The sequence below is a fragment of the Lichenostomus cassidix genome, chromosome 14, assembly GCF_008360975.1.
Source record: "Lichenostomus cassidix isolate B80296 chromosome 14, HeHo_3.0, whole genome shotgun sequence".
NCBI classification, from domain to species: domain Eukaryota; kingdom Metazoa; phylum Chordata; class Aves; order Passeriformes; family Meliphagidae; genus Lichenostomus; species Lichenostomus cassidix.
Window position 1 is genome coordinate 14,268,852 of NC_139495.1, and position 12,473 is coordinate 14,281,324.

Consider the following 12,473-nt stretch of genomic DNA (forward strand, 5'->3'; position numbering starts at 1 on the left):
TTTGGAGGTGTCAGAGGAGTTTTGGAGGTGTTGGAGAGGTTTTGGAGATGTTGGGGAGATTTTCAGGATGTTGGAGAGTATTTTGGAGGCATCTGAGTGTTTTGGTGGTGTAGAAAATGTTGGAGAGATTTTTGAGACATTCTGGAGACGCTGGAGGGGTTTTTGGAAAGGTTTGGAAGATGTTTTGGAGGTGTTGGAGAAATATTGGAAGGAGGACGTTTTGAAGGTTTTGGAGAGGTTTGGAGGTAGAAGAGAGGTTTCAAAGGTGTTGGAGAGGTTTGGAGGTGATGGAAAGGTTGTGAAGGGGTTGGGAAGGCATTTTGGAGAGGTTTAGAGGTTTTGTGGAGGTTTGGAGGTGTTGGAGAGTGTCCCGGGTTAATGATAAGACTCTCTCCTCCGAGAGCGAAGGGCCCCGACACCCCCTCCCCCACCCACAACAGAACCTCTCAGATGAAAGTGAAGAAAAACTATTTATTTAACAAAACCACGCAGAGTGCCCTACAAGGCACAGGGGAAGGGGAAAAACAAGGTGAAAGGCAGTTATTCAACCTGAATAAAAAGTCCTTTTCTCAGACGCAGTCCCTCTCCTCCTCGCCCCCACCCGGGGCCGGGTGGAGCTCCCTGGAGAGCTCTGCTGTCCTCTGGCCCTCCTGGGTCTCCGGGTGGCAAAGCAGATCGAAGAGAAGGGGTCCAAACGAGGAAAAAAGAAGAAGAATGGAAAAAACGGGAACAAAGCTCACTCCGACCCCCGTCCGAGCGACGAATCCTCCCCCGGAGCGAGGCTTGGGGAAAAATGTTTTCAAAAAAACCCGCGTTTCTCTCTGCGGCTGGGTGCAGTTAAAGAGACAGGACCACACATTTTTTTTCTTTCTTGGGCATATAAGCCAACGATAGGGGATAAAGGATTATCATATCATCAATCCAAGACAGAGAGGTTTTGGAGGTTATGGTGATGGAGAGGTTTTGGAGGGGTAGGAGAAGTTTTGGAGTTTTTGGAGAGGTTTGGAGATTTTGGAGAGGTTTGGAGGTTCTGGGGAGGTTTGGAGGTTCTGGGGAGGTTTGGAGGTGGTGCCAAGGTTGCTTTTGGAGCTGATGCTCTTCCTGGGGCTGCACACGTTGATCCATTGGCAGTTCCCAGCTGTGTTTCCTCCCCTGCTCATCCCTGGGCAGTCCCACCACCCTGCCTGGCCCAGGAGCAGCGTTTTCCCTGGAGCCCTGAGCAGGATGGGGGCCTGTGGGGTCAGTGCTCTGCTGAGAGCATGGAAATAAAATCCTCTCTGACAGAAAATCCTCCTGGAGACGCCGCAGGATGCTCAGCCCTAAGCTCCTTGGGGAGCCCTGGGAACAGCTGAGCCCCACGGAGGGTTTATTTTCCCTTCTCCCAGGGTTTAATCCTCTAAAGGAAGTGCCAGCCTTTGCAATGTCCCCACAGGGGTTTTGTCCCCTCTAAAGCCTGTTAAGCTGCTGGGTTCAGACACCTCTTGTCACTGCAGGTGCCATGGGAATTTGGGGACCATAAGGAATATTCTGATCCGTATTAGCATCAGGGGTTTGGAGTTCCAGCTGTTCCCTACTCCTTGATTTTGACAGGCAGCATTTAGGGACTGAATTTCCTCTTTTTTTTTTCACATTAATCCACTGGATTAATGGATCTGGATCTCTCCATCAACATCTTCTCTCCTGGCCACATCAGGCATTGGAAAGCTGATGGCCTCAAAGAGCTCCAGGCTGAGGCAAACCTGGGACACAGGAATGGCCAGAGGATTCCATGCTGTGGAACTTTGCTGTCCTTGCTGAGGAGGGCTGGAAGGATTGGGGGTTTGCCCTGCCACGGTTCATTTAATTACTTAATTAGTTCCATGGGCAGGATGCCAGGACCCACAGCTGGAGCCTTGGTAGCACTTCCTGGGGGCAGGAGATGGGAAACAGCACAGGGATCAACAGGGCTGTGCTGGGGGCAAGGCCCAGATCCAGACACAGGGCCAGCTCCAGCTGCAGGCTCAGGTCCAGCTCTGGCTCCATCCCCATCCCTATCCCCATCTCATCACACCCCATTCCCCTCCTATCCTATCCTATCCTATCCTATCCTATCCCATCCCATCCCATCCCATCCCATCCCATCCCATCCCATCCCATCCTATCCTATCCTATCCTATCCTATCCTATCCCATCCCATCCCCTCCCATCCCATCCCGTGTCCCTCGCCCCGCCCAAGCCCCGCCCACAAGGAGGCGTGTCCATCTCTAGCCCCGCCCCTCCTGGCACAGCCCAATCACCCCATTTCCTGCCGCGCGGGAAAGCAGCTGGTGCGCATGCGCGGCATTGGGGGCGGGGCCAGGCGCACCTCCGGCCGTGCCCTTCCCTCCGCGCCCCGCGAGGCGCCGCGCCCTTCTCCAACATGGCGGCGGGCAGCGCGCCGCGCCGAGCTGCGCGTGCGCGGACAGCACCGCCTCGGCTCTGATTGGCTGCGGGCGCGCCGTGAGCGCTTCCGGTGGGAGGGCGGGGCGGGCCCGGGATGCGCCTGGCGTAGCCCCGGCACCGACACCGGCACCGCACCGCGCGGGCCGCGCCGCCCGCCGCTCCCGCCCCGTCCTCCCGCGGCCCTACCCAGCGCCCCGGGGCTCCCCGTCCTGCCGGCCGGGGGAGGCCCGGGGGCTGGGTGCCGGCGGCTCTCCGGTGCCCGTGGCTGCGCGGCCGGCGGGGGCTCGCCGGTGCATGGGCGGGGAGGCCCCGCCGTGCCACCGCCGGCCATGAGATGAGCGGAGCGCGGCGCCCTGCCTAGAGCCGCCCCGGTGCCACCGCGGCCATGGTGAGTCGGGGAGCGGGGCCCGGCGGGACGGGAGGCTGGGAGGAAGCGGCGGGGATTGTCCCGCGGGGCTCAGGGGCTGAGGGGCGGCGGGGCTGAGGGGCTGAGGGGGAGCTGCGCCCCGAGCCGCCCCGGGCACACCATGGTCACAGCCGGGAAGACACAGATTCCTCCTGGAAGCGCTGCTGCCTCAGGGTGTTGGGGATTGCAGGTTTGACGGCGTTACACCCCGGGGGGTGCTGAGGGGTGCCAGAGAAGCTGTGGCTGCCCCTGGATCCCTGCAAGTGTCCAAGGCCAGGCTGGACAGGGGTTGTGGCAGCCTGGGACAGTGGAAGGTGTCCGTCCATGGCTGGGGTGGAACGGGATGAGCTCCAAGGTCCTTTCCAACCCAAACCATGCCGCGATTAAGATTCTCTGGCGCCAGCTGTGGGTTTGCCCCGATGGCCTCCAGTTCAGCCTTGGATAAGCTGTAGGAGTGACCTGGATGCCTTTCTGTGCTGGAGACATTGGCCTTCAGCTGCCTCCCCGCAGTGCCAGCCGGAGCCACCGAGAGATACGGAGACAGATACAGTACGCTCTGGCTCGCACAAGCTTTTCTTCCCCTTGATAAGGAGCCGGAGGAGAGGTGTCTGATCCTTTGGGTCCCGCAGAGCCGGGCAGGCGGGGCTGGGAGGTGGGAATTTGTCTCCAGGGGATCGTGGTGCTGCTCACTATCACCACCCCAGAACTGCTGTTCTTGTTTTTCCCTTGTTCTACCCACGGGGAAGTTTTGTACCCCAAAATCTGTTGGGATGACAGAGGGAAGCCACAAACATGAGCTTTGCAGGTGGTCAGGGAGTGGGGAGATGCTTTCAGCAGCCCCAGATCTGCTCATGGGACTCTGCCTCTTTTGCTATATCACCCAGAGAGTCCCACTGAGCACAGGCTGTAGTTTCTGGTTTAGTTTTCACCTCTTTCTAGCTTAACCTGCCTTAGGTGATGTAGGATCAGGCTTTGCACCCCTTTTCTTCTGGAATTTGGGCTTCTGGTTGTGAATTCCTTAACCCAAGAGCCAAAATAATCACATCTGCTCCCTGTGTGATGTGCTCCTGGTACATGATGGGGATTTTATTGAAACCTTCCTCTCTGTAGCCTGTTCAAGTTGAGCTTCATTAGTGCCTTGAAGAGACTTTGCTGCTCCATCTGGGATGTGCTGGGCTGGGCTATGGTCTCCTCAATAAATACTGGTGGTAGCCTGCTGCTCCTGGGCTGTGTGGGTGAGGGTGCTCAGGGTGGGCTCCTGGCGTGGCTGCCACGTGTCCCAGCTTGTTGTGGGTTTAGCTTCAGCCACAGGGTGACATTTTTGACATGGATTCTTCTTAGTGAACACCCCAGGTTCAAAAAGATAAATAAATGGTTTGCAGGATTTGGTAGGGCAGGGTGTGCACTTCAGATGGCAGGTGGCAAAAGGACTTGTTAATTCTTCCCTCACTTTCCCGTGGATCCACACGTTTATCCTCCTGAATTACACCTTGTTTTCTGCTTTTTTCCCCTGAACATCCACTGTTTGGCTGAGCCACAAGTCCTGCCTGTGGAAGTTGAGAAGCAGCCCCTGGGCTGGGCTGCAGGATTTACTGTTGTAACTCATCATGTGACTCCTGTGCAAGATTTTCCTTCTGTTCCCATTTCCTTGGAGCCTACAGATGGGCATGTTCTGCTGCTAGTGCACCCTCCTTCCCGGAAACAGTTGGAAAAGTGTGAAGATGAGCTGCTGGAAGGCACACTGGGAACAAATAAAACATAATTAAACCCTGCTCCAGAGTACAGGCTGCTGGAAGCAGATTTTCCTTAGTGGGGTTGAATTGGGTTGATATTGAAGGGAGGAAGCAGGGATGAATTAGAGTTTGATTACCTGGGCAGGAATTTTGGGAGGGAGCTGGGAATGCAGGAAGGAATGCAGTGATGCACAGAGGGCTCAGACACTACAAATGTGGTAGAACAAGTGCATGTTTCTTGGGCTTAGTTGCCACTCATGGCTCAGAAATATTAATGCCACTTCAAATTTGGGTTCAGAGGGAGCTTCAATTATTCTTTGCTTTCAGAGGTATTTGCAGAGAGCTTTGGGCATCCCTGTGTGGTGGATTTTGGGGCTGCTCCTGCCTGGTGTGTGTGTGTAAATTGTGTTTGTGCAGTGTCCAGTTTGGGACTTTCTGTGGGAAAGATGGTGAAGATGTCTTTGTGTCTCTATAGGGAAAACCAGGATATTGCAAAATCCAGGAGGGTTTCTGTGGAGTTCATCTCCAAACACACAGGAACAAGATCCAACTTCCAGCTTTTCTCCTTTTTAACAGATCACAAATTATGTTGTTTCCTATTCAGCTTTTAGGATCCTTCTAGAGGATTTCAGTGAACAGCTCCAAAGTAAATATTTTTTCATGGAACTATCCTTGAAGGGATTTGTTTTCTGGCCAAATAATCCATGTCTTTGTCTCATCACTCATTCCTTCACCTTTGTTCCTTCCACCTGTGAAGATGAACCATCTCTGAAGCCCTGGGAGCTCAGCTGGGATCTCCTGAGCAAACCACTCACTTGGGGATTGCGTTTGTAACTCCCATGTGAGGCTGGAATTTGGGTGATTACCTTCTAAGAAATCCATTCTTCAGTTATGTTTGGTTTGTATCCTGCCAGGAACTAAAACAGTGTAGGAAAAGGGACTTCCAGGAAATGCTGCTGTGTGAGGTTTGGGATTCAGAGAGAACTGCAGACAGGCTTCTCCCAGAAGCAGCCACACTTCCCTCAGGTTGTCCCTGGGCCTCCCAGGCCAGCAGCCAGGCGGGAAGCTGACAATGGAAGTGGCAGCCCAGATCCAGGGAATCTCGTGTCCCTGCTCTGTGTGAGGCACATGGAGCTGCTGAAATGGGAGCAGGCAGTGGGCGTCTGTAGCTTGGATGTTTCTGAGTTTCCCACAGCAGCATCCTGGCTTTTATTCCATAGCCTCTCTTACCACCTTCCCAGTTTTTAGCAGTGGGTGCTGTGGTTTTCTTATGCTTGAAGCTGCCTGGTGATGGTTTAAGCCTTTCATTCACAAAGGATTGAAGTGTGTGTGGATTGCAGCATGGCCTGCCAGGTAATGCTGGTGAACTCTGGGTTTTCCTGGCACTCGTGGTTGCCAAGGAGCTCCTGCTCAATTACCAGAATAGCTCCTGTTTATTCTCTGTGTCAGCCCAGCTGAGCTGGTGGCCCTAAGGCTGGATCAGCCTGTGGGCTGGGAACCAGAGCTGCTTTGGGGAGCACTCCTGATGTTTGCAGGTGACTGAGGATGTGACAGCAGGGAGCAGCAGCTTCTTGCTCCTGCAAAGCTCCTTGGCCTGGCTGTCCCATCTCACTGAGGGGACTTGAACCTCTTGTGGGCTGTGCTGTCTGTTCCTGGCCCAGGTGAGCTCAGGGATGCTGTGCTGTCTGTTCCTGGCCCAGGTGAGCTCAGGGGTGCTGTGCTGCTGTTCCTGGCCCAGGTGAGCTCAGGGATGCTGTGCTGTCTGTTGATGGCCCAGGTGAGCTCAGGGACACTGAGGAGATGGGGAGGATGCACAGGAACTACTGGCACGTGGTGAGGTGGGCTCTGCTTCATGGAGGGTTTTGGGAGAAAGAGGGAGCTGAGCATGTTGTCCCCTCCCTCTGTCCCCCAGCAGTGCCAGCTGAGGTGCAGCATCAAAACTACACCACTGAGCCTGAAGTTCTGTCTGCTCTCAGTGCATCCCCTTCGTGTGCAGTTGACAAGTAAAAACAACCCCTTTGTAGAACCCTTCTGACTCACTCTGCTGAGCAGAGAAATGAGGGAGTAGGAACTTGGAAGTTCCAACATCTGGCTTCCTTTTTTGGCCAGCAAGTCACACATAACTTTGTGTGCCCCCCAGTTATCCTCCCTTTATTAAACCATCAAACTGGAGAGCATACTGGTAAACTTTCCCATCTCTCCTGTCTGTGTAGCTCGGAGATGAGTGAGGAATGGGAACTGCAGCAGGTTAGCTGATCTCTGCTAGGGACACTTCCCCCAGAAACAAAGCTTTTTCTCAGAAGAAAACAGCTCATTTAGCAGAATGGTTGCACGTAATCCCTTTCAGGATCTATAATAACTCCAGTACATCCATATTTCAAAGACCTGGGTAGCTAAATGTAGGCTGCACCGGCTCCAGGAGGACTAAAAGCTATCCAGACAAAATTGTTGAGCCTCAACATTTGCTAAAAGAGCTTGAAGAGCTCATTTCCACTGGATGTTGCTGATGGATGGGTGGTGGCGGCTGTAATTATTTCAGCAGAAAAGCATTAAAATCTGGCAGGTACCACTAAGCTCCTGCCATGAAGTTCAGTGCTGCAGAGAGATTGCTCCATGTGTGGAAAGCTCCGAGGAATTTGGGTTGTGTTGAATTTAATGCACATTATTAGGTGTTGTCATTTAGCAAATAAGCAGCTGCTGTTAATGTTGTATTTATATATTAGTGTATGCAAAGTAGAAGAAAATGTAGCTTTTAGGTGTATAGGCTGATACCTGTCTGGTAGAATGGGCCCCAAAATCCCTCTGTATCATTATCCTCTATCAGACAGCAGTTATTTCCTCATAACAACTATATTTGTATTTGGGTCACTGCTGCCTTTTTCTCTGCATCCCAGGTGTCAACATGACAACCTTCTACTTTGAGAGAAAGAAAATAATGTGTTTGCTGCTTTGTTTTATCAAAATAAAATGCTTAGACTCCCATTTATATCAAATAATCCTTGGAATCCCATTTCCAGCATTCACAAAGTGTGCAGCATGTGCCTGTTCTCCCTTGAAGGCCTCCTTGTTCCAACCAAAGTGTAAATATTAATATTTTGGTAGAGGAAAAGCAATTGCCTTTTTCCCTACTGGTTCTGATGGTCAAGGACTTGCCTACTCATCCCCAGGCACTCCCTGGGATTTATTTGTGGGTCTTCTGTCCTCTGGAATTTTGGGAATGATGCAGCTTCTCCTGGGCTAAGAAGCACCTACAGCATATGGTGGAGCAACTCTTTTCCAGTCTTTTCCATGCACATTTGATTCCTGTCTTTATCCACATTTCTGTTTTCTGGTTACACTCAGGATACTTTTGCTCCACCAGAACTATCCCAGACTTTTCTAGCAACACCACAAATTCCTTGTTTTTTCCCCCCGCTCTTCCCTGACCCTTCTCCTATGTGGATCACGCCCAGAATTCCATTTCTTTTCCCATTTCCAGCACTTAGCATTCACGCTCTAAATTATCTTTTATTTGTTCCAGCATCTCTAAGTTTGTGGCTGGATCTCTGTGTGTATTTTTAGCAGTTTGACTTAATATTTTATTAGGGCTTTAATTGCAGCGTGGATTTCTTCCCGAGAGGGCTTGTCCTGATTCCTTTTTGTCCCCTCTTTGGAGAAAGGAGTGTTCTCATCTGTGTTGTGTACTGGCTTGTCAGGATGCCAAAGCCAGCATTGGATGCAGCTTTCCAGAGGGGAATGAGGGTTTTTTCCTTTGGAGAGATGTTTTGCCTGAAAAATCTGTTGTGCTCAGCTGGTTCTCTGCTGCTTCATTGAGTAAGTACAGAAGAGGTTTCTTCTGCACTGCAATTCCACCTTTTCTTTGGGTTGGAGAGCAGTTTTTTCTGTGGAAGTTCAGCTCAGTGATGGTTTTCCTGGTATTTAGGAACAGAGTGTTTAAAATCAAGGTGTGGAGGGGATACAGCAAAAACAGCTACTCTGTGTGGCTGCATTTGTTGTTCCTCATCCCATTCCCCAATCCTTTTGCTTATGAGGGATAGCATTGAATTTTCTACAGTTCCTTGGCGTCCTTTTTGCAAGTGTGAAGAAAACAAAGAGGAGAATGATGTGATCCACGATCTCCATGAAGTGTGAGGTCAGTGCTCAGGAGGCAATTCCTGCTCCCATCCGTGGCTGGAGCTGCACCAGCTGCTCCTCTGATCCCAGGAGCTGCTGGGTTTGGGGTTGGGGAAAACTGTAGGGGGAAAAGGCAGCTTTGACTGGCAGCAGCTGCTTTTTCCTGTTTTCTGCTGGTGCCTGATGGAGCTGGCTGGGTCATGGTGACCCTTTGGATCCCCCCAGGACAAGGATCCCATCAGAGATGGTGGACACAGAGCCTGGAGCCTTTCCCAGGGGTTGGACACCCCGGTGATCCCAGAGCTGCAGGGGTGAGCAGCAAAAGGCAGTTGTGAAATCCCCCAAAGTGCAGAAGCATTGCAGATGTCAACATCTTGTTTTCCTTTAATTGGACTGGATGTTCTCCCTGCGTGAGCTGTCCTTTGAAAACATTTTAATTAACAAAAATCTTAGTTATTCCCATGGTGTTTGCCATGGTAGTTTCATTATACACTCTTAAATGCCCAACACAAATTGTAATGCTTCTGCCAGGAATAACATTTAGAGTATCCCATTCTTTTCTTCTTGTCTTTGACAAGGGGCGAGGGTCTGAAAATTCCATATTTTTATGTAGTGTAATTATACCTCCTTGAAAATCAGGTCTGACTGGTGTCATGTATTGGATAAGGTATAATTCTACCCCCAGGTTTGCCCTAAGCCTTGCACTTTGTGTAGCCAGGTGTTGGGAGAGCTTTTCCCCATGGTAATGGGTTTAATCCTGCCAGGCAGAAGTGGATGTTGGAGAGCTACCTGGAACAATCAGCAGGATTTGCCTGCTGGAGCTACATCTGAGTAGAGGTGCCCCTTTAAGAAATATGCTGAATAACTGTTTTTTTCTTACATTCACTTTCTTTTTTTGCTTGCCCTGGTGCTTCCCATTTCCAGCTCTGCATATGTGCATAATTCCAGGGACTCCTTCACTTGGGGTTGCAAACAACGGTGATTCAGAGCCTTTCCCTGGGTATTATTGGGAGTTGTCTGGAGGTTGAGATAAATAAGGGTTTATTTGTGGCTCTGCTGACAGTGAAGGATTTGAGAAGTGTTTTTAAAAAAATCTCTTCATGCATCTTGGACTCCTTAGAGCTGCTGCGTAACCACACTGGGTTTTCCACTCCTCTCACTTGGGCATCTTCTTTTCTTGTCTTCTCTCTGGTCAAAGGAGCTGCCACATTTGTACAAGTGGGGAGGAACAAGGGGTTTTAGCATTTTTAAGTGTCACATTTTCATCTGTAAGAACATGCAGAGGGTTCTCTGTAGGAATAGTCATTATAACCACAGGAGCGACATGGAGCTGTTGGAGAGAGTCCAGAGGAGGCCATGGAGATGCTCCAAGGGCTGGAGCCCCTCTGCTCTGGAGCCAGGCTGGGAGAGCTGGGGGTGTTCACCTGGAGAAGAGAAGCTCCAGGGAGACCTCAGAGCCCTGCCAGTGCCTAAAGGGCTCCAGGAGAGCTGGAGAGGGACTTGGGACAAGGGATGGAAGAACAGGACACAGGGAATGGCTTCCCACTGCCAGAGGGGAGGGATAGATGGGATATTGGGAAGGAATTGTTCCCTGTGAGGGTGGGCAGGCCCTGGCACAGGGTGCCCAGAGAAGCTGTGGCTGCCCCTGGATCCCTGCAAGTGTCCAAGGCCAGGTTGGATGGGGCTTGGAGCAACCTGGGCTAGTGGAAGGTGTCCCTGCCCATGGCAAGGGGTGGCACTGGATGAGCTTTAAGGTCCTTCTAACCCAGACCATTCCATGATTCTGTGATAGGTGTGGGAGTTTTTTAGAGATATTTCAGCTAAGAAAGCCACACTAGGTACAATGTCAGTTCATTTGGCACTGCTGCTCATCTCTTGATTTCTGGGCCATTTGAGTAACATGATGTGGGTGTTTTTCTTAACACCTTTTACAGATACTTTTTATAAGGGATTTTTTAATTCTCTCCACAAATACTCTCCTCACCAACATACCCATTTCTAAAGGATTCCTTGGGACCTTTCTTCCTCCTGCCTGTTCAGGAGTCATGTTACTTCACCTAAACCTCTGGAGAAAGTCTGGTCTCACACTGAGTGAAGGTGCATTTGGGGCAGCCCTGTGGTCCTGCCTGATTTGTTCGTGGAGAGAAAAAGGAGGTCATTTTTACCCTGGGACTGTGGTCCTGGGGCTCCTGCACAAGCATTTCCTTGCAGGGAAGGATGGGATGTCCCTCCAAGGGGTCACAGGCTGGTTTGGACTGTGGGATATCCTGGGAACCCAGCAAAGGGAGAGTGTGAAGTGAAAGGAATGATGCAGCGTCAGAGATGTGAATTTCCAGACTTCACTGGGGGAGTTTAAGCTAATTCTGACCTCCGGGGGAGAACCAGAGTCACCTTGCAGTGTTTTAACTTCTGGAAGCAGCCCCTGCCCAGCTGAGCACCCTTGGCAGATGCTCAACCACGTCCATCTCAAGAGCAGGTTTTGTTTGGCTGGCTTTGCTGATAACCCACAAAATGAAAAGTTATTATCACTGGTGGCTTAAAAAGCAGTGACCAGCAGCTGAGAACTGTCTGAGCCAAGTGTGTACTGAGGAAAGTCTGATGGCCATGGCTGGATTGTCAGATTTAAGTCCAAAAAGTGACTCCAGAGCCCCCTGTGCCCCCTGTGCTCCAGTGATTGATCTTGAAGAATCTGCTTTGGGTGCTTTTGCACTTCTCAGCTGTGGATTGTTAATGTAGCAAGTACTTGTTTGGGAAAGTGCTGCGTTGCTGAGGCCTTTCCAGCAGCTAAACCACAAGAAATCAATTAGGAAGTCACCAGCACGTGACCAGCCATCTTCCTGGGTGTCAGGCACCCAGAAATTGCTCTTGGGCCCATCTTCAGCAAGCGTGGCTTGAAGCAGCACTGTGCCTAAACCTTCCTTTGCTCGTTCCAGCCTGCTGGGATTGTTTTATTCCTTTGCTGGGTTTCCTAGAGAATTCCTGGGTGCTGAGGGCACTGGGAGCTGCTAGGTGGAGGACACACTGCCTGCTGGGCTTGGTTATGTGGGTTAAGAGTTACTGGGTTAGAAAGAATCAGACTCAGACACTTGAGCCTGTTAATCAAAGTTCAACCTTCAAACCTGATGCCTGAATCTGCCTGTCCCAGAGGATTTAAGAAATCAGATCCCTTGAGTGTTGCAAAAGGTGCTGATTACTGGTGGAGCAGGCAGTGTTACAGGTAAGATGATCTCTGGTGCAGAAATCAGGTTGTCACTGCTGGCTCTGCACAGCTGTTCCACGCAGCACTGCTCAGCCTGGGGTCGTGCTGAGTCCTCAGCTGATGTTTAAATTAAACACCCTGATTCCTGAAGTGCAGCCAGGCTCCTGAAGGGGGGAGTTTTCCAGGCAGGAGGGCTTTGAGCAGCTCTGAGCTGGCCCTGAGCTTTGGGACCTCAGGGACAAAGAGGATCGTGGTGCCTTTGCTCCTCTGCCAGCTGCCTTGAGGTACAACAGCAATCTGTGACTTTTATCCCACAACTGAAGCGAAAAAATCTACTATAACAAGTTTGCGACATCTCCATGTTGTTAGTGAGGTGCAGAAGTTGTGGTCTCTAAAAGGAGTGAGCCAGGATCGGGGTCAGCTGTGCAGCCAGAGCTGTCTTGACAGCCCCAGGAGCTGAGCTGAGCTGTGCTGGGAGCACAGAGCGAGGCCCAGTCTGCTTTCGGTTCTTTAAACCACAAAAACATCTCTGAAGTGCAACAAGGAAACTGAGACAAGGCTGAGCCCTGTCCTGATAGCATCAGCAGAGCACTGCTGGGGA

At 51.3% G+C, this 12,473-nt stretch overlaps 1 protein-coding gene across 2 annotated transcripts in view; it reads left to right on the forward strand.

Annotated features, from left to right (window-relative positions):
- The first annotated feature begins 2,488 nt into the window (after window positions 1-2,488).
- XPO6 (exportin 6) overlaps window positions 2,489-12,473 on the forward strand; it is a 55,959-nt gene continuing 45,974 nt past the window's right edge. Inside the window, exon 1 of one of the 2 annotated variants that reach the window (XM_085075094.1) lies at window positions 2,489-2,809. In XM_085075094.1, coding sequence (XP_084931220.1) covers window positions 2,807-2,809 — 3 coding nt within the window. In that variant the 5' untranslated portion in view covers window positions 2,489-2,806. The remainder of the gene's footprint in view (window positions 2,810-12,473) is intronic. The other variant, XM_085075095.1, reaches the window with a different exon arrangement.